The sequence below is a fragment of the Festucalex cinctus genome, chromosome 5, assembly GCF_051991245.1.
Source record: "Festucalex cinctus isolate MCC-2025b chromosome 5, RoL_Fcin_1.0, whole genome shotgun sequence".
Classification (NCBI taxonomy): domain Eukaryota; kingdom Metazoa; phylum Chordata; class Actinopteri; order Syngnathiformes; family Syngnathidae; genus Festucalex; species Festucalex cinctus.
Genome location: NC_135415.1, coordinates 15,201,154 through 15,221,311, shown reverse-complemented (window position 1 = coordinate 15,221,311; position 20,158 = coordinate 15,201,154). Strand labels below are relative to the sequence as shown.

At 38.7% G+C, this 20,158-nt stretch overlaps 4 protein-coding genes and 1 long non-coding RNA gene across 6 annotated transcripts in view; 3 read left to right on the top strand and 2 right to left on the bottom strand.

Annotated features, from left to right (window-relative positions):
* The window catches only part of hip1rb (huntingtin interacting protein 1 related b), a 29,549-nt gene extending 25,027 nt beyond the window's left edge, over positions 1-4,522 (top strand). For both annotated transcript variants that reach the window (XM_077520588.1, XM_077520589.1), the window contains exons 24-31: positions 495-525; positions 611-673; positions 743-843; positions 929-1,034; positions 1,109-1,232; positions 1,305-1,366; positions 2,748-2,984; positions 3,750-4,522. In XM_077520588.1, coding sequence (XP_077376714.1) covers positions 495-525; positions 611-673; positions 743-843; positions 929-1,034; positions 1,109-1,232; positions 1,305-1,366; positions 2,748-2,984; positions 3,750-3,758 — 733 coding nt within the window. In that variant the 3' untranslated portion in view covers positions 3,759-4,522. The remainder of the gene's footprint in view (positions 1-494; positions 526-610; positions 674-742; positions 844-928; positions 1,035-1,108; positions 1,233-1,304; positions 1,367-2,747; positions 2,985-3,749) is intronic.
* A 468-nt stretch (positions 4,523-4,990) lies between these two features.
* Positions 4,991-10,269, top strand: LOC144018449 (RILP-like protein 1). The gene is made up of 8 exons (XM_077520590.1): positions 4,991-5,676; positions 6,505-6,658; positions 6,924-7,042; positions 7,127-7,390; positions 8,773-8,922; positions 9,006-9,157; positions 9,387-9,500; positions 9,602-10,269. The coding sequence occupies exons 1-8, from the start codon at positions 5,389-5,391 to the stop codon at positions 9,693-9,695; spliced, it is 1,335 nt and encodes a 444-aa protein (XP_077376716.1). The 5' UTR covers positions 4,991-5,388; the 3' UTR covers positions 9,696-10,269.
* On the bottom strand, positions 9,362-11,992 carry LOC144018452 (uncharacterized). Its single transcript, XR_013283436.1, has 2 exons — positions 11,376-11,992; positions 9,362-9,526 (listed from the first exon to the last, which is right to left on the bottom strand). It is a non-coding gene; the product is annotated as an uncharacterized LOC144018452 (long non-coding RNA).
* rilpl2 (Rab interacting lysosomal protein-like 2) lies at positions 11,102-14,709 on the top strand. The gene is made up of 4 exons (XM_077520592.1): positions 11,102-11,848; positions 12,166-12,317; positions 12,470-12,583; positions 14,224-14,709. The coding sequence occupies exons 1-4, from the start codon at positions 11,555-11,557 to the stop codon at positions 14,243-14,245; spliced, it is 582 nt and encodes a 193-aa protein (XP_077376718.1). The 5' UTR covers positions 11,102-11,554; the 3' UTR covers positions 14,246-14,709.
* On the bottom strand, positions 14,359-20,076 carry kmt5ab (lysine methyltransferase 5Ab). Its single transcript, XM_077520591.1, has 8 exons — positions 19,927-20,076; positions 19,712-19,815; positions 19,191-19,329; positions 18,965-19,118; positions 18,803-18,890; positions 18,547-18,606; positions 17,270-17,460; positions 14,359-15,217 (listed from the first exon to the last, which is right to left on the bottom strand). Exons 1-8 carry the CDS (start codon positions 19,934-19,936, stop codon positions 15,007-15,009), a joined length of 957 nt encoding a protein of 318 aa, XP_077376717.1. The 5' UTR covers positions 19,937-20,076; the 3' UTR covers positions 14,359-15,006.
* Positions 20,077-20,158: the final 82 nt, after the last annotated feature.

The following is a 20,158-nucleotide window of genomic DNA, read 5'->3' as shown; positions in this document are numbered from 1 at the left end:
TTTTGGGGTTTTTTTTATGCTAGAGCAGGGTTTGAGGCTTTGATGAAGAGGTCACTTAAAGCAATAGTAGTTATTACAAAATTCGGCCATTAGGTGGCAGCAGAGTATAAGAGATCAACCAGGCCCATGTTGCAACAAGCTCTTTTCCCCAATGTTTTCGACACATTTATGAATAATGATGAAACTTAGCTATATTCTAATGCTAATTGCTGCAAAATGGAAACATATACAAATATCCCTTTTTTCCTGATGAAAGAAGAGACTCTAAACTTTCTTTTGGTGGGTTCCATGTTTTTATAACAGTAGAACACAATATTCTGTGGGCCTTGCAAAAATCAGTCCAAATCCAGTAAAACGGGGAACGGGGTTTCTTCCGTGAAAATGGCTTCGAGTGAATGAGTTAATTATTGCAATAATTTATATTTTCTATTATTTACGGTTGTGGTACATCTCCTAACACTGTTGCCTAATACTGGGTGTACTTTTTCTTTCAGGATCCTAAACAGTTGCACAGACCTCATGAAGGTACACTTGACGTTGTCAACATTGTGATCATCTTCACTTTTTTCTGTCACCCTCAATCTGCGTTTTTTGCTTGCGTCCCGTGTAGGCCATCCGCATGCTGGTCCTTGCCTCCACGGAATTGCAAAAGGAGATCGTGGAGAGCGGCAGGGTGAGTGGTGTCGGGCCTCGGAGTCCTTTGAGTTTTACTGTCAGTAATGCACGTTTTGGTCCTGTTTAGGGCGCGGCCTCCGTCAGGGAGTTCTACGCCAAGAACTCTCGCTGGACCGAGGGGCTGATCTCTGCAGCTAAGGCGGTGGGCTGGGGGGCCACTGAGATGGTGTAAGTTCAACTTGACCAGCATGTCGTTGCTTCTCTTGATTAGCTTTTCACATTAAAGCACCAATTGGGCTGTTTCTCACAACAGTGAGTCTGCTGACAAGGTGGTGCTGCACACGGGCAAATATGAAGAGTTGATCGTCTGCTCGCACGAGATCGCCGCCAGCACTGCGCAGCTCGTCGCCGCCTCTAAGGTAAATGCCAATAAAATGGGCGTGGTTTGTGTGTGTTGTGACATTCCGATTGATTTTAACGAGTGCGTTTTCAGGTGAAAGCAGACCGTCACAGCAAGAGGCTGACGGTGCTCCAGCAGGCTTCTCGCCTGGTCAACGAAATGGCCGCCAAAGTGGTGGGCTCGACCAGGACGGGACAGGATGACCTGGACGACAAGGGTACTTATGACCGCTCTATTGGGCATGTGATGAGCGCCAATCCAATTGGTGTTTGCGTTGTCTCATGTACAGATCCCATGGACTTTTCTGGGTTTTCGCTTATCAAGTTCAAGAAAGAAGAAATGGAGTCGCAGGTAATGTATGGCCTCAGAAAACACCAAGTGAATCGTGGGCCCCAGTTACGGGTGACTTATTTAAAAATTATATACAGTGTTCCCTCGTTTATCGTGGGTGTCACGTTCCAAAAACTACCTACGATAATGGAAATTTGCATTAATTAAAAAAAAAAAATAAATAAATCCTGTTAGATTTATTTTTTCGTTTGTTTGTTTTGTTGTGATTTTTACTTTATTATAAATACTATTAAGTGTTTTTTTTTTCAATTTACTTATTACAGTATACAGCACAGTATTTTTCATTTGTTTTTTGTTTTTTTCATTTTGGTATGATTTTTTTTTTTCATTCATCTGTTTTTCTTTCATTTACAGTCATTTTTCCCATTAAAAGTTTTTTTATTTACTTATTACAGTAGACTGCACAGTATTTTTTTCATTTGTTCTTTTCATTTTGGTATGATTTTTATTTTTATTTTTTAATTTTTCTCAGTCATTGTTTTTGTTTTTCATTTGCAGTCATTTTTTTCCATTAAAGGTATGTTTTTTATTATTATTATTATTGTTATTATTATTTACTTACTACAGTATACAGAACATTTTTTTTCATTTGTTTTTTTCATTTTGGTATGATTATTTATTTATTTATTTTCATTCACTTGTTTTTGTTTTTTTTCTTTTGCAGACTTTTTTTTTTTTTTTTTTAACTTGTTATACAGAGCAATATGTATTTTCTATCTCCGGAATGCAATGTCGTGAAGCGATGGGACGCCATTGGGAAGGTCTCGTCAAGACAAATCTGCAGATGCCCGTATGTCTCCGGTCGGACGTAGGGTTCGAGAGATACGGCCGCCCAAAGACGTCGCTTTTCAAAAGTTACCTCGACTGCGTTTGTTGGCCTTCTGTGTCCCTAATGCAATGTCGTGGAGTGATGGGACAAACACTGTTCGAAAGGTCTCATCGAGATGAATCCGTGGATGCATGTCCCCAGTGGACATACAAGCATAGGATTCAAGGGGTACGGTCACACAAAGACCCAAAAATCCGTGAAACAGCGAGGCCGTGAAAGATGAACCTGCGATGAACGAGGGAACACTGTACAGCAGGGGTCTCCAAGTTCGGTCCTCGAGAGCCCCTATCCAGCCTGTTTTCCATGTTCCTCTGCACTAACACACCTGATTCATGATCCGGATCGTTATCAGGCTTGCTGATTAGCTGATCATTAGATTCAGCTGTGCTGAAAGACGGAGCCATGGAAAACTGGCTGGATCGGGGCTCTCGAGGACCGAACTTAGAGACCCCTGCTGTATAGCCTACTGTAAATGAAATTGGGCCCCATTCTTCTGGGTGAAACAATGTACTGCTGCCCCCTGATGGATTTAATGCGCCAATGTTTCTGCAGGTGAAGGTGCTAGAGCTGGAGTCTCAGCTGGAGAACGAGCGTCTGCGTCTGGGCGAGTTGAGGAAGCAACACTACACTCTGGCCGGCGTGCCCCTGGACCAGCTGCAGCTGGACGACGGCAGCAGCGATGATCCCGCCTCGCTGGTGTCAATGTCGATGTCGCCAAAGTTCAACAAGCCGGCGCTCATGAAGAAGCCCACGCTGGCCCAGAAGCCCAACGTCCTGCTCAAGTCTCCCGTAAGTCTTTGCAAATGTTTATACTGCATATGGGAGAACAAATATTTAGATCATTTTTGCGTTGGAGAATTTATTTTATTTTATTTTTGTTATCTTTTAATGGTTATTTTTGGTTTTTGAATATTTTATAATATTTCTGAATATTTTTATTAGGTATTTCAATATTTTAAAATATATACATTTTTTATTCTTAATTCTTTTTTAATATTAAATGTTACATTGTTCAATTTTATTGCTTTAACATTTTTAATTTTGTTGAAAAAAAAAAGTGTGTGTATATATATATATATATATATATATATATATATATATATATATATATATATATATATATATATACTGCATATTGGGAGGAGAACAATATTTAAATGTTTTTGTGTTGGAGAATTGTATTTTTTTTTAGTTTATCTTTTAAAGGTTGTTTTTTTTTAAAATATTTTTAAGTATTTAAATATTTTTAAATACTTTTGTTTGAATTCTTAATTATTTTTTAATATTAAATGTTATATTATACTTATTATACTGTTTTTTATTTTGTATATGAATTTGTAAAATATTTTTTAAATTATGTATTTTGCTTTGTTTTTTTCATAATTCTTAAAATGTTTGTTTTTGAATTAGTTTTATTTTTAAATATATAATTTCATTAGTTAATAAAAAGAAAATGCTCTTTAATTCAAATAACCGTGAAGCATTTCTTTCGGGGTTTTTTTTTTTTTTGTGTGTGTGTATTTTAAGTGCCTTGACCATTTTTTCTTTTTGCAGTTCAAGTAAAAGCAGAAGCACAAAGACGTGAAATTATCATCATCGTCACAGAACGTCAAATGCCTTAAGGGAAGAAGGGGGGGAGAAACTCACATTTTTAGGTTGCTTTCTGACAGTCCTGCTCTTCTCCTCATATCTTCATATTTGTCATTACCTTTGCCAAAATGGACCAGAAGCTGCATACATATATTTTGCTTGTATACAACATTCTAACCTTTTTTTTATTTTAGCATTTGGCAACCCAATAAAAAAAAAACTTTTTTTTTTTTTCTGCGTTAAGTACTTTACGATATGGCAAAATTCTGGATTGCTGCTTTAAGAATTTTTTTTTTTTTTTTTACAAACACCTGCGTTGCCTTCACGGTGAACACTGTTTCATCTCATTTGCAAAATTGTAGAGGCCTTAGAATGTACTGCACTGATGACTCGTTTATTCACATTGATCATAATAATTCACGTAAGGCCACACGGTTGTACATCAAGTTCCGGCAAGCGTAGTGTATAGAGCTCAACTGCAATGGATACATACTGTACACGGCAATCACATGTAGTCGCTTCTTCTAGGGTGAATGTAAATGTTTGTTATAGCTGGGAGTTTTCATACAGGGTACTTAATATTATGGTTATTATTACTGCACCCTTTTAATGCTGTTCTATTCTCTTTATATATACGCGCAAATCTAGTTGGAAATATATTTTAGCAAAGGTCATGGTGTTTGTCCGTATACCAAGTGTAAATGTTCAACAAATTAAATAAACGTTTAATTTAATGACGTTGTTGTCCCTCTGTTTAGTTTTTTATATTTTACAAGTAAATGTTTGTTTGTGCAATATTTTTGTAATTACTATAAAAGTATTTTTGTCATTCATTTCGCTGCTGAAAAAAAATCTCACCACAACATACCCATAAACTTTAACTTTTTTTTTTTTTTTTTTTTTTAGAATTAAATGTGATCATTTTCTCCAGTACCGACTTGCCCCATTTCAAAAAGATATATATATATTTTTTAAGAATCTCTTTTCGTACTAAAAGTTGCTCCAGTAGAGCACAATGTAGTTATTTTTCAAAGTACTGATGCATGGGTTTATTTTCTTGCTTGCTGTTAAATAGTCAACTGTGTAAAAATATTGTGTCGAAACAATATTATTGATAAACGTACGCTAAAATCTGACTTTTGTAGACCCTTTTACTGTACGAGGCTTTTGAAATCTGATTCTGACATGCGCAGTAGGACTCTCAGGGCCGCGTGGAAGTCAGAGACTGCTGCATTCAGAAACTGTTATAAAAATCCGTACTCTCTGTCATATTTCGATAATTCCCTTGAAAACTGTGTTCTGAAGACAACACTCGCGTCTTATATTAACTTTTTACTGTGGTCTAGTGAGCGTAGCTCTTAACTATCGTTAATGTTATGATGGTTTCGTGGTCTTATAAGTCCGAGCTTTGTTGAGGTCCATGAACGCGTCGTCTAAAATTGAAGTTGAACCTGTCAACAAACTCGACAAAAAGTAGTCCCTTGTCGTCGAGCCCTCCTCACGGTTCTTTAACTCTCCTTTCCGCTTTACGATGTGACGCGACCGTTCCGTGGAGGAAGACGAAGAGTCCTAAGCGTTCGTTTTTAGTCGCAATACACGTGTCATGTCTGCTCTGGAGAAGCCCTGGTCCGAGCTGACCGTGTTGGACGTGTATGACATCGCCGCGGCCCTGGCGCAAGAGTTCGAGCGGACCATCGAGCGCTTCGGCTGCGAGGCTCTGGCCGGGGTGGTCCCCAAGGTGGTCCGAGTCCTGGAGCACCTGGAATCGCTGGTGAGCCGCCGCGCAGACGCCGTCGGTGGTGGGCAGGAAGCCGACGAGCTGCGGCGGGAGCTGCTGAGACTGAGGCAGGAGCGCAGCGACAGGACGGCGCATGAGAGGAAGCACCACCAGGTCAGCGCTGACCCCCGCATACTCCCGGTTCGACCTCCGCAGATTCGTGTTTTTTTTTGTTTTTTTTTTTGTTAAACCCCCACTCCCCAATTCTTTATAGAAAATGTACATTGAATGTTTAGTAGATTTGTATTTTTCTTATTTATTAATTTTTTGGTGTAATTCCCCCTCACTACCCAATATAAGTGTCAGGGCGTCACGACTCACACCTTACAAGGCAAGATACTTGTGTAAAAGTGCTAGTACTAATTCAAGTCCTTAACTTGAATAAAAGTTTTTAAAAAAACAACTGAAATAAATATTTGTTGTGACTTTTGGGGTAAAACATACAAATTAATTTAGATAGATTATTATAATAATAATAAAAAAACATACACAAAAGCTATAAACAGACTATCAAAACAACTTTTTTACTTTCATCCACGGTGGTTGAAAAAAGTAACGAGCTGTGAAACCGAAGGGTTTCGACCAGTATGTGATATGGACGAGAACTATAATTAAGACACCTGGCTGGGAACTGTTGAAAATTGTTCATAGTTGGCTTTTCCCCAGTTCACCTATTAGCGGTTTTTGTGCTATTTCTGACATGCCACCAACGCCCTGCTTAAAACAAGAAATTGGTGTCAAGGAAGTATAATGCAACTGAGAGATAAACTTTGGATGACGGGCAGGAGCAGACATTTTGTCGATTTACTCTGCTTACTTTTGCCATTTTGTCACAGTACCCTTATAATAGATTGTACACACAGAGGGTGTATTTGTCATAAGACGCCACACAGCATTTTGACTGACACATTTGTTTTTTATTTTTTGTTTTGTTTTTGCCAGGAGTTGGAGCAAGTGGAGGACGTGTGGAGAGCCGAGGTTGAGGATCTCCTCTCACAGGTGGCTCAGTTGCAGGCGGAGAACAAAAAGTTGCTGACCAGCCGAGCTCTCAGCCATGTTTCCGTCGAAGACCGAGACATGCACCAGCAAGATGATGGTGGGTGTTACTGTTACAGACGACAGTATCAGTTGAGGACCTACTCTTCCTCTTTTTCCATACGTGGGAATGAACATTTTGTGTTTACGTGTCGGCAAAACATAAGCGTCCAAATGTGGCTGGGGGGGACAAGCTAGCACAGGAGGTTATTTTTGAAGACGCTCTTGTAATGTTGACAACAGCTATATTTACCAAAGAGCGCACACACCGTCAAGCTATATTATTTCCTCTTATCCATATGGGTAAATAGACTGTGTCCTTACAGGGATGACAGAGAAGGAAAAGCAAGTGATGAACAGGCTCAACAAGTTGGTGGAGAAGCAGAGGGACGAAATCCAGGCCAAAGACCACCAGCTGGCGCTAAAAAACGATGACGTGGAGGCAGTGAGTGTCTGAAGAACGCATGCTTCAAAACGACACAGGAAGTCGGCCATTTTGTCGCCATGTGACAATTTGTCGTCCGTTCAGCTCCAGATGCAGCAGCACCGTCTGATCCGGATCAATCAGGATCTCCGTCACAGGCTCGGCAAGATGGAGGTGCACGGCAAGGCGGCCGTGCGGCGGCGGGCCGAGCTGGAGGCGGCGGCGCAGGCCCGTCAGCGCGAAATGGACGCCCTGCGGCACGAGTTGAGGCGGTTGCAGAAGGAGAGGCAGGAGTGGGAACTGGAGAGGGAGGTGGCCAAGATGGAGGAGAGCTTCCCGACCGCGTCCGCGTCCAGAGCGTCTCCGCAAGTAAGATGAAGCAGTTTCCTGGAAAACCTTGATAACATTCCGGATGGTTATTAGTCTATTTAAAATGGAGCAACTGGGGACAAAATTGGGCTAACTCCCATTTTTCTTAAAGGGATACTTGACTCATTGAGTATTTTTCAGCAGTAAAAATTTAATATTTTGTCTATAATTAATGTGGTCACTTCGTTATTTTTTGTACAATTAAATACCCTTTAAAAAGTAATTTTTCTACTTGCTGTTGACTGATGATGACATCACCTGTGCTGAGGAAGTAGGTAACAACCAATCATGGCTCTGTTTGCTGACCAACCCCAGAAAACAGGTGAGCCATGATTGGTCGTTATCTACTTCCTCAGCACAGGTGATGTCATCATCAGTCAACAGCAAGTAGAAAAATTACTTTTTAACATTATTACTGGTAATTGTACATGAAAAATAATGACGTTATCAAAATCATTCTGGACAAAATATTAACTTTTCACTGCTGAAAATTGTTCAATGAGTCAAGTATCCCTTTAAGTAAATCAAGGTGTAGTTTAAATGTTGACATGTAGGGGGCAGTGCATTATTGCACTTAGCACTATTTTAGCTTGGGTGCCAGAGTCTCTGCATTCTAGTATGTTATATGAATATTTTTGTATTTTTCATCTAATATTTTCTTCCTATTTTTTTTTCATCTTTGTATATTTTTTTTGGTCAAATATTTAATCTAATTTAGTTTGATACTTATTTCTTTATTTTTTTATTTTCGTTTTTTATTATTTTAAAAAGTATAATAGTTTAAATAGTTTTCTATTTATTTCTATTTTCTATTCCTACTAATAGTTTTTTTAATCTGCATATTTTTCAGGTTGTATTGTTGTACTTTTAGCAAATATTTGTGATTTTTTTATGTTAAATTTTTTCTAATACTAATCTATTTTGTCTATTATTTGTGTATTATTGTCTAAAATATGTAGATATATCTAGTATTTGTGCCTTTTTAATTTGATTTTCAAGGTTTGTTTACTTTTGTTTTTTTCAATTATTTTTCCAATATTTGCATATTTTTGCCTCATTGTTGTTTTTTTCCCCTAATATTTGTGTAATTCTGGCAAATAGTTTTGTAAGTTTTTGTAATGTCCATACAGATCTTTTTTTTTTTATCTAATAGTTTATATTTCTGTTATGTTTTTGTTTTGTTTTTTAGTTTACCTTATACACTACAAAAGTATTGTTGTATAATATTTGTGTTTAATTTTCTAATACTTGCAGACTTTTTCCCTAGTAGTTCTGCATTTATAATATTTGTTCTTATATTCCGTATGCTAAGCCTTATTGCTTGGGCTGCGGTTAGGTTGTCCCTCATGTTTTGATGTACTTCCTCCGTGTCCCACATTGAGGCATCCGTCTGCATCGAGGCGGACTCGGTGTGGGCCGAGTGCGGAGGAGAACACGACCTCTTGGAAAACCTTCCCAACTGCCTCAGCGGCTCAGCGCAAGGAGACGTCAACACAAGTCAGCAGGACACAGACACGTCTGAATTCCTACTGGTAAGATAGGCATCATTAATAATCATACTTTTTTTGTTTTGCTAATATTTGTATATATTTCATGTGTGTTGTTTCATCTGCAGGATGATGTGCCTGAGGAGGAGGAGGAGGAGGAAGAAACGGAGTCGGAAGCTCCTCACTTCACTCTGCAGGAGCTCCGCGACGTCCTGCAGGAGCGAAACCAACTCAAGGCTCAAGTGTTCCTCTTGGAGGAAGAGTTGGCCTATTACAAAAGGTACTTCAAAAATAAATAAATAAATGTGTCAAAAATAAATCTGCAGCAAACCACATTGAGTCACAACTCAAATTAAAAGTATTGGCGAGGACTTTCCATATCTGTTATTTTATCAATGCAACCTAATGTGGAGAGTTAATGGCCATAATTGTTTTTTTTTTTTCTTGAAAATGTCACACCGCTTAGGCAAAAACACTGAAAACATTAGTTTACACACTTTATTCCCTAGTGAGGATTCAGAAGAGGATGTCAGCTGCCTCCTCGGTGCTTCATCTTCGCTGACGCCGCCACCACCGCCCTGCAACGCCTCCTCAGATCTGCCGGAATCCGGAATACGCCACCTGTGAGTGTCACACATTCATGTGTCTCCTAAAAAAAAAACAAAAAAACAAGCGTTCAGTTTGTACTGTATATAGGAACACGTATCCCTACTTTTCCTTGCAGGATCTTCACCGCCATCATGCCCATGGTCGCCGCCGGTTTAATCGCGGATGACCCAACGTTGTTGCCAATCAGACGCCTCGTGTCCCTTGTATGATTTTTTTTTTTTAAATTACACGACTCACAAACTGTTGGGGGTATTGGGCTTCTATCCGTTACTTTTGAGTGGTGCAATCAATTCCTTTTTTGCATTTAATTTATTTAAGGGATGATGCTACTTGTTACGTATTACATGTTACAAATATATTTATATTTGAGCCACTGACAACTAGAATGGGGTAACTCCATTTTTGTCTACATCCTTTTTTTTTTTTTTTCCAGAATTGTTTTTTTTTTTTCCACATTTTTCTTGCAGATGCACTCAAGCTACTTTCTGAGTCTATCTGTTTCTGCAATGTTGCACTGATGAATCAGGGAAGTGTTGAGTGCAATAATTGCCCGTCCCGCCATACAGCGACAAATATGGAGTTAGCCCACTCGAGCTCGGCTCATTTAAAGAACAGCAAAATAATATATGGCAAAATTAATGAGCGACATATAGCGTATAAAGTGTGCTAGCTGCGCGCAAGTGAAGCCAATTATGACACATTTCTCGACTATATGCAGTCAACCAAATGCATTGTACAAATTTAAGTTGTTTTAATGTTGTAATAAAGCTTTTATTTTTTCCATTTGTTAGTTTTTTTATAACCCTCCAGTATTTCCAACTTCCCAATTTCACCTTTTCCACAAAAAAATGTAATTGATATGTATGCTATTATTCAAATGGTTCCAACTGATTTGTGAAACATTGAAGTGTTGATTCATATTGCCGAGATGTAAGCATTTTGCACGGTCACATTTTCCATCACAAATATCCCAAATTATTTAAGACATTTTTTTTTATTTTATTTTTTTTACAAATTTCTCGACTGATTCACATCACTCAAACTCCAAAATGTTCAACACGTTTGTGATATCTACAAAACAATTTTTTCAAACTTCCCAAATTCCCACTGTTTCAGAAATTTTCCACAGCAAAATTCACAAATTAATGCGGACATTTTTACAATTTTGAACTACCGGTAGTAGGTAATCCTTCCACATTTCACAACAGACGGAAACCATTCCACCTTAGATGAGTTAATTCAGTAAACAAATGTTTACATTTCAGTAAGTCCCACTTATTTACATTGAGCAAGTGCACTGTGAAAAGGCCCAGACAGAAAAGAAAATATGGAATGCCTAAAAGTAGGCCTACTGTTTTTGGCAGTTACAATGAGCTTTTGTTGTTTTCATTATTATAGTTGTCCAAACAAACGTAATTTTATACCAGGCAAGAAACTGAAGGAGTCTAATATTTTGTTTCCATTTTGTTGTGATTGTCCCATCAAGGGGCTCGTGATTGTATCTTTGGTCAATCGGAAGCATGTTGGCGTGTTTGTATTCTCTGGTTGCCGTGGTGATTTGATTTAATTTAAAAAAAAAAAAGAAAAAAAGCGGAAGAGTCCGAACAGTGACCCTATGTGCCATTGGCCAAAGTTTCGGAATTCGGCCTGCTATTGGCTACGCCTTTAGAATTGAGAAGTATTCAATTCAAACCAAAGTGGTTTAACGCTTCAAAGCGATGCCAACTCATTTCCAAACTGGATCTTTTTTTTTTATAGAGCCCAATGGTTCAAAATATGTTCATTTAGCCACTAAAAACAACTTTGAACTACGAAGAAAATTCGTTGGCGAGTGGCGAAATGGAGGCGACTCCTCTCAACTCCGCTCGTTAGTCTTTGTGCTCTCTCACCTGTAGCTAGGATACTAGCCCTCCTCTGCCGCCGGGCTAGCACTCGCCATTGGCGGACGCGTGATGGGGGAAGTGCTGCCCCGCTGGAAGAAGTCACCCGCTACTGCCATAAACACTGTTGGGAAGCGACGAAGATAACGAGCGGGCTCGTCTTCTTTTTTGTTCTTCTTCATCCGAGAATGGAGTTCGATGAGGATTCGTCGCCCGCTTTGGCGTTCGAGAAGGACGCCTTCGAGCTGACTGTGGAGGACGTGTACGACATCTCTTACGTCGTCGGCCGAGACTTGTTGAGAATTAGCCGCACGGGGGAAGAGGTGTCCGACCTCCAGTTTCGCATCGTCCGCGTGCTGGAGATGTTCGAGACGATGGTCAACAAGTACAACTTGTCCATGGAGGAGTTGAAAATGGAGCGGGATAACCTGAGGAGCGAACTGGACCGCGTCGTCACGGAAAGCTCCACCGGCCAGGGAACGGTGAGGCAGTCACCCGTGGAAAAATAAATGGCAAGATTATGATTTAAGTATTTTCACCCTCAAGTTAATTCCGGTGGATTTGACTATCATAATATGAGGATGTGTTCATAGTTGCCAAACCCAGAAAAGAGGTGAGTCGTGGTAGTTGCAGGATAACTGAGGGCACTATGACATCAATTTCAGGCGACAACAGAGGGCGGTAGAGGATGAAAGACTTTTCTATGAGATGGATGAAAAATAGATGGACTAATCTGCTTAATTTTTCATCCGCGAACACAATATTAATCATGATAACGTCAATGTTGTTGTCACTGAAGCAAGCGGTGGGACCCAATCAGATGGTGGTGGACCTGAGTGACCCCAACAGGCCTCGCTTCACCATGCAGGAGTTAAAGGAGGTGCTGCAGGAAAGGAACCAGTTAAAGGCCCAGCTCCTGGTGGCCCAAGATGAGCTGCAACTCTACAAGAGGTGGGGAGCGCCACCAGAAATTTTATGACACTAGTCTGTATTGTAAAGCAGACTGCTCTGCTTTTTATTGTTCGCCGTCACGTGTTGAAATGTCCTCTCGTAACAGTTTGGCGTGCGAACAGCTCACGTGGGATTCAATTGTGTTTGTGCAGCGGGATTCTGCCACAGGGCCAAGCGGCCATGGTGGAAGTGGACCTGGACGCGCCTGCGCAGAACGGAGCGGCCGGGGTCAACAATGCAAAAGAGAAGACCACCATTGGAAAACTGTGAGTGCTTAGATGAGGGACTGTAAGTCAAATTGTCTGTAGTGTTTACCTGATGTGTACTCAATATCGCGAGGCGGCCGTTTTGCCACTTACTGTTGGCTAAAAATGACATCACAGGTGCTTCTTGCTCAGGTAACGACCAGTCACGGCTCACCTGTTGTCTGAGTTTGGTCATGTGACGTTCACAAACTGAGCCCTGATTGGTCGTTATCTGGACCCTGAGTAACTGTGATGTCATGTTCAGCAAGTGACAAAATGGCCGCACCCTGACATGGATAAAAACGGGTGGATTTCACTGCCTGATTCATATTCCACAAACACAATATTAACTCATTCACTCCCAAGCATTTTCACTGAAGCAACCCCCTTCGCTCCCAGCTGTTTTACTGGATTTTGACTGATTTTGCAAGGCCCACAGAATATTGTGTTCTATTGCTATAAAAACATGGAACTTACCAAAAGCAAGATTAAAGTGTTTCATCAGGGGGAAAAAAAGGATAGTTCTATCTGTTTCAGTTTTGCAGCAATTAGCATTAGAATATAACTAAGTTTTATCCTTAGTCACAACTCTGTTTAAAACAGTGGGGAAAAACATGGCCCTGGTTGATCTCTTATACTCTGCTGCCACCTACTGGCCGTTTTTGTAATAACTACCATTGCTTCAAGCATTCACTTCAATACAGAGGCCGCATCAAAGCATTCTTTATGGTCAAGTATAAAAGAAAAACAAAAAAACATATAAATACGTCTTTGGGTGCATGATAATATTTAAAATAGAACATATTTATACATTTTTGGGAGAAAATTAGTTAATCAGAAGACTGCATTTGAATTGTGGGTATAGAACGTTATAGTCAAAAAAGTTTTTGGGTTGACTTCGCCTTTGAAATTGGCCGTTTTTTTTTTTTTTGTTTTTTAAATACATCTCAAAGAAAAATACAATTAAAAACAGATATCTTTTTCTCTCTGTTATAAAGTTAAAGAAATACTATAGGGCAAAGTACAAGTTATTTCAATACATTTTATATTTTGTATTGGTTATTAGAATTTTATTCTTCCAACAATTGTCCATATTTGTTGGGGCATCAACAAAAAAGGCGTCTTAACAAAATAAGGTGTAGAAATTACAGATATTTGTATTCAAAACTAGGAAGTAAAAGTAAAATGTCTGAAAAATAAATACTCATGCATCCATTATTTTTCATAATCGTTCAACTGTAGCCCCAGTTAAGTATTTATATAACAAATTTCACAGAGAAGACCCACAAAGTAATTGACATCGTTATAGACTACTAGTTATACATACTGTATATAAAATATGGAAGATTGATAAATGATGGACAATTGATGAGACCCTATAAAAGGCACTATAATAAGAAGTCAGTCAGGATCGACTCAGTCTTACTGGTGAGCCTGAAGTAGACAAGTCGAGCAAGTGGATATGTTATTGTGAAGCGCAGGTTGAAACGCAGCACATGACAGTCAGTGCAATGCATGAGGGTGCGCTCACTCATCCTGAGCCTAATCACATACTTGTGACCCAATGATGTTGACTCAGTGGAGTTTTGTCGGTGTTATGCACTTTTCTCCTCCAATGCCCCAACGTCTTCCCACACTAACTTGTTTTTCCCCATTGCTAGGTTTTCATTTAGACGGAAATAAAGACAAGAAGACAAAGAGGACCCTGACAAGACTGGATTGTTTGGAAGGTTTCTAGAACCACTTTTATATTTTTGTACTTATAGTGAATTTGTAAAGTTAACACGCTGCCTTCATTTTATATGTATAACAAGAATTTATATTAGTTTATTGAAGACTGTTTACAAAAACAGAACATGGAAGAGTACATTTAAACAAAAGACATTACAAAAACACGACTCATGAAGCTTGAATCACACTGGCAGTCTTGTGATGCAAATTCCCTGGTGTACCTAATCAAGCGTCCGGTCCAGTGATTTTTACTTTGTTGATGAAGTCATCTGAAAAGTATTACATAATTAGCACTTTTTAACTGAATCCTTCCCAAGATGACGTTTTATTAATGTCGTGGAATGTCTACTGTGACGGTGGGAAATTTGATTCAGCCCCACATGAGCTACAAAGTATAAACATTTATCTCCTCATGACACTTTGACCCGTTCATTCCGTAAATGCATTTCAGCTCATAATGTCTTTTATTGGGCACAGCATGGCTCATAATTTACAAGGGTGGCAAATATCATAGAAGTACATAATATGTAACATTTGATCCAAGATAAAATATTTTACAGCAGAAAATTGATAAAAAGCATGATTAAAATTGAAAAAAAAATGCACGCTAAAATATTTTTTGTATGTCCCTTTAAAAAAGAAAAAAGAAAAAAAAAAGGAAGGCCTAGTCAGCCGTAGTTTTGTTTTTTTTGGTCGCTTTTTTGTGTTTGTTTTTAGTACTTGAGCCAAGGATGAGCCAAGATGGCCTCCTTGCTGCGGTCGCCGTAGTCGTAGAGCAGCTCCTCGCCCGCCTCGATGTCCCTGGACGCCACCAGGATGAGATGAGGCGAGCCGTCAACGGCGTGCAGCTTGGTCTGGCAGTTGCCGGCCTTGCTGTGGTTGATCAGACGACCCAGGCGGCTCGTCTCTTGTGTGGCATCCACGCTGCAATGGGGGGGAATAAATAAGCAGATTCGAATTGATGTGTAGGCGCTGTCGTAAACTGCTCAGAGAACTCGACTAAGTGCAATTTCTGGCGAAATTGCGTGGGAATGCTGAAAGCTGAATGCTAATAGCTCAAATTTGAATGCATGTGGAATGCTTATGAAGTAAACTGAGAGATATATTATGAAATTATGACCTCCTGGTTACTGGACAATGCACTTTACCAACTGTGCCACCGAGCAATATCATCAGACACTTGGTAATGATAAGTTATATGTATGGAAGTGTGAGTGGAAAGTGATACTTTTCATTGAAAATGAATGCGGAAAAGTTGATATTAAACATTTAATTGTGTAAATACTCCAAGTAAATGGGGAATCAGATGATATATACCTCACGAGGCGTGAATTTTTGAAGCTAGTTGAAATTTGCACAGTGTAATTGGAAGTACCATGTGGGAGTTGTTACGTGGCAAAAAAGTATAGAGAATAAAAATCACAATAACGTGGGAATGATCACACGTTCTTCAGCTAGCTCTATAAATGTCTTTCTCTCCAAAATATTGACAATTAGTCCTTTCAGACATAAACCGCATGGAACGGAAATAAGAAATTAGCGACAAAAAGTCAAATGACGATTATGAGAAGCGGTGTTTGAGGTTTAGGAAAACATGTTGGACTAAATTGGATGTTTAAAAAAAAAAAAAAAAAGTAGACATACATGTAAATTGTCATGTTTACTTGAATTTTTAATGTTTACAGAAACACATTAGGTTAATTGACAAAAGTGTTAATTTTGTCTGCCATTTCCAAAGGGATATTTTACTTATTTCGCCATTTTTGGCAGTCAAAAAATATTTTGCCTTTAATAAATTTGATATTTTCATTATTTTTCATGTACAATTAGTACATTTTAAAAACACATTTTGCAACTTGCTGTCGACTGAAAATGACATCACAAGGGCTCAGGTAACCAATCACAGCTCAGCATGTGAATGTCACATGACCAAACCTAGAAAACAGGTGAGCTGTGATTGGTTACCTGAGCCCTTGTGATGTCATTTTCAGTCGACAGCAAGTTGCAAAAAGGTACTAATTGTACGTGAAAAATAATGAAAGTATCTAATTACAGACAGGGTATTAACTTTTTATTGCTATAATGGGCTAAATTAGTGAAGTATCCCTTTAAAATTAGCCTTAGTCCAATTTCAGTCACGCTTGCGAGTTTTTAAATCAGTTAACCTCATCCCATTTTTGTTTAGTCCATTTCTATAAATTATCATTTTAGTTTAGTTTTTTTTTTTTTTTAGTCCAAGAAAATCTAATATTTATCTAATTTTAATTTTTTAGTCAGAACAACCATTTACCCCCCCCCCCCCTTTTTTTATTGTCAGCAGATTTATTGAACCTTTTCAAATCTCAAACTATTTCATATTTTCTCATCTTTTTGATGAAAACCAACTTCACACACAATTACAGTGGCTACTGTGGCTTCATGCTATTAGCTACTAAGCCAGCATTAGTTAGCAGTCGCATTATTATTGTTGGAATGTTTTAGCCGTTGGATTAATGTTAAATTATAACTATAATTTACTTTTTTTTTTTTTACCTTTCACCATGAATCCACCTCCTCTGTCCCATGCGTTTGTGCTTTGTGTCAAATGACACAAAGAATTTCATAGAATTTCATAGAATTTTCGTCTCGTTTTTGTTGATGAACTAAAATGTCCATAGATTTTAGTCCAGTTTTGATTAAGTGCAGTATATTTTCATCTTGTCTTTATTAGTCCACGAAAATGCATACCGATTTAGTCCGTTATTTTTTATTTTATTTTTTATTTATTTATTTATTTATTTATTTTTATGTTTTTATTAGTGAGGGTTCTAGTCTAGTTTTAGTCCAGTGAAAAATGTGTGTTGACGAAATTATTTTTGTTTAGTTTTTGTTGACGAAATTAGCACCAATTGTCGTTTAACAAACACGAAGGTTCGGTTCCTGGATGACAAAAAAAAAAAAAAAAAAAGGAGCCTTAAAAATGAAAAGCAAACCCACCAGAAGGTCTTGTCCTGGTACTGGAAGTAGTACATGTAGCAGCCCGCCTGGGGGTCCTGCACATAGCGGTCCTCTCGCCGCTTGGCCTCGGCCAGCTCCAGCAAGTCGCCGTGGTACTCCACCACAAAGTCGCCCTTCTTGAAGCGCCGTTCGGCAAACACGCCACGCCCTTTGCCTTCCAGCACCCTCACCTGTGGGCAAATTCATTCAAATTAAATCCATGACTGCCACACAAAAATATACCGTGCTACCGGGACGACTTTTTAAATGTTTTATTTTTTTAACTGGGTAGCAAGCTAAATTGCATGGGCTGACTTTCGGGGAGAGTCGAACAAAGTAAGAACATTCGTGTTGTGATGTACGCTTAACGATATACAATGTAAACTGGTTTTAGCATTTAGCACTATTAAAAAAATAAATACCGGTAAATAAAAATAAGTTTACATCTAAGCACTACCCCAACCCCCGATTTTTCATTATTTTCAGTTAAGGTTAAAGACTAAAGGACAAAGTGTTGTAAAACAGTCAAATGTTTTATAATTAATATCTTTATTGTGTTGACTTTTTTTTTTTTTTTTTTTTTTTTTTTTTTAAATCGGCTGATTAAATCGGTTGACTTTTTTTTTTTGTTAAATATTGGGAAGTTGCTTAAAAAAAAAAAGCCATTCCCTAGTTTTGTTGTTTGTTTTTTTTACACTACAGTGTTTATTGAAAACATGCAACAACAAAATATTTTTTGGGCTGCAACTGATTAGTATTCATTTAATTTCAGTGGGAAAATTTAATTTGACATAGAAATAAATTCAGTTACAAGCTTGGTCATGATACAAATTACTCATAAGTGAAAGTACTTGTGTACACAATTATCTTTTCTTCCCTTTTTTGGGGCAACATTTATTCTTCAAGACAACTTCATCTAATGTGGCGTCACTGAATGTAACTCAACTAAAAAGGTATGCGGTATTTTTTTTTTTTTAAACACTTATGGGCTTTATTATATTTTTTTGCTGTTAATTTGACATAGAAATACTTTTCCCTCCTGTTGGAATGCTCTTCTAACTGCAAGCAAATGTCGTTCCACTTTGTTTAAATTAGATTACTAAACTGAGATGTGTACCACTGTGAATACTACACTACATCTAAAACTATTATGAAATGTTTATTTTTGTAATACGCAGGAATGTATGAAAGATAACAGCTCTTAAATGTCACAGGAAGACGCGGTTGCATTGGCTTGCCGATAATAAACTAGCCATGTATTGCACCACAGTCTTTACCTGCATTCCTTCTTCAACGCCGTTCTTTATCAGATCATCCAAGTGTTTGTGTTCTTCATTCTGAAAACATTCCATTCAAATAGTTTCAGACAGGTGCATCAGGCAATGAGAGCAGCAGTTTATGTAGCAACTGTACGTGAAAATAAAGGTATTACATATGCAGACGTGAATATGAAGAGCAGCAAGAATAGTCAGCAGTTAATGTTGGACATGTATGTAACTTGACTAGGAATTGACAGCAACTTGACAAACTAACCTTCAACTCCCTTTTAGTTTTCCTGTTACTTCTCCTGATTGGGAAGAAGTCCGTGACCTTCCTGTTTTGGGAAGCGTTGTTCTCCATCCTATATCAAAGGACAATACCATTACAAAGACGTTTTACTCCTCGCTAGTGACATTCATTTGCTTCTCAACTCACTTTTTCCCTTTGCCTTTATGAGGATTCCGACTTTGGGGTTTGGGTGCCAAAACTTTGTAGTTGTCCGCCGGAGCCGTGTTTGTGTCAAAGGTCGCTTCTTTTTGCCGTGTATGATTGGCGACCTTGGTTTTGAGCGTCATCTTGTTTGTGGCGTCTACAATGACAAGAGTTTTAGCAATTAGCCCTCTCTTGTGCTGCTACAACGCTAATGCAGTAGCTTCCTCACCTTTAGCTGCATGATTGACATCTATGTCATTTCCGTCTTGAATGTGCATGCTGGATGTGTCCCTCAGAGGCGATATGGCCTGTTTCGGACTCGGTGTTGTCAGGTGAACTCTCTCAGGTGCTTTATTTGTACAATTTGTCTGCAAAGTAAGTTCATTATTAATTATCAAACACTGTACACGCAGGGACAAAAAGTATTAGCCCAGCGGTATCCCAACTTTTTCCCTTCAAGAGCCACATGGATAAAAATTGATGGATGTATGTTTGTTACACATGCTAAAAACGAATCACAACAGTGGTATGTTGACTTGTGAGTACCCCAACCATTTTTCTTTAACTCAAGCCAAAAAGTGAATTATGGGGAGTTATCAGTTAATAAATGTGTAAGTTTTAGGGTTTTTTAAAGATTTTTAAACCAATGACGTACATATGTTTGTAACCCATTCTATTACATCCGGGTACCTCAAAATAAAAAGAATCCGCGGGGGCGGGACTACTTTGTTCAGCGTAGTCGTCACATACCTCTTTGGTCGCCACAGGGCGGTTTTCTTTCGTCTCTTCGGAAGTGACTTTGCCGATAAAAACGTTTTCCGACTTTTTGTCCGTCCTTTGCACACGTTTCTTCCCTGCAAACATATAATGCAGCAGTTTTGTTACTCATTCAACCCGGCGGCTTATATCCGTGTACTAGCTAGCAAAGCCATAAGCGCACAAACAAAACAGTGAGGATATTTTACCTTTTGCCATATCAACTTTGCAATTGCATGTCCGACGCGAGCGGTGGTTATTTTAAATATATTACTTTGAGTTTCTCTTGTTTATCACTGAGGCGACGGTCGACGCGCATGCGAATAACTAGTGTTTGTGTGCGTGAAAACGTGTCGAGTTTAAAAACCCTTGGTCGTCTCTAATTGGTTAATTTGCTTCAAATAGGCGGGGTCATCTTCGTCTACAGCCTTCTCTCATTGG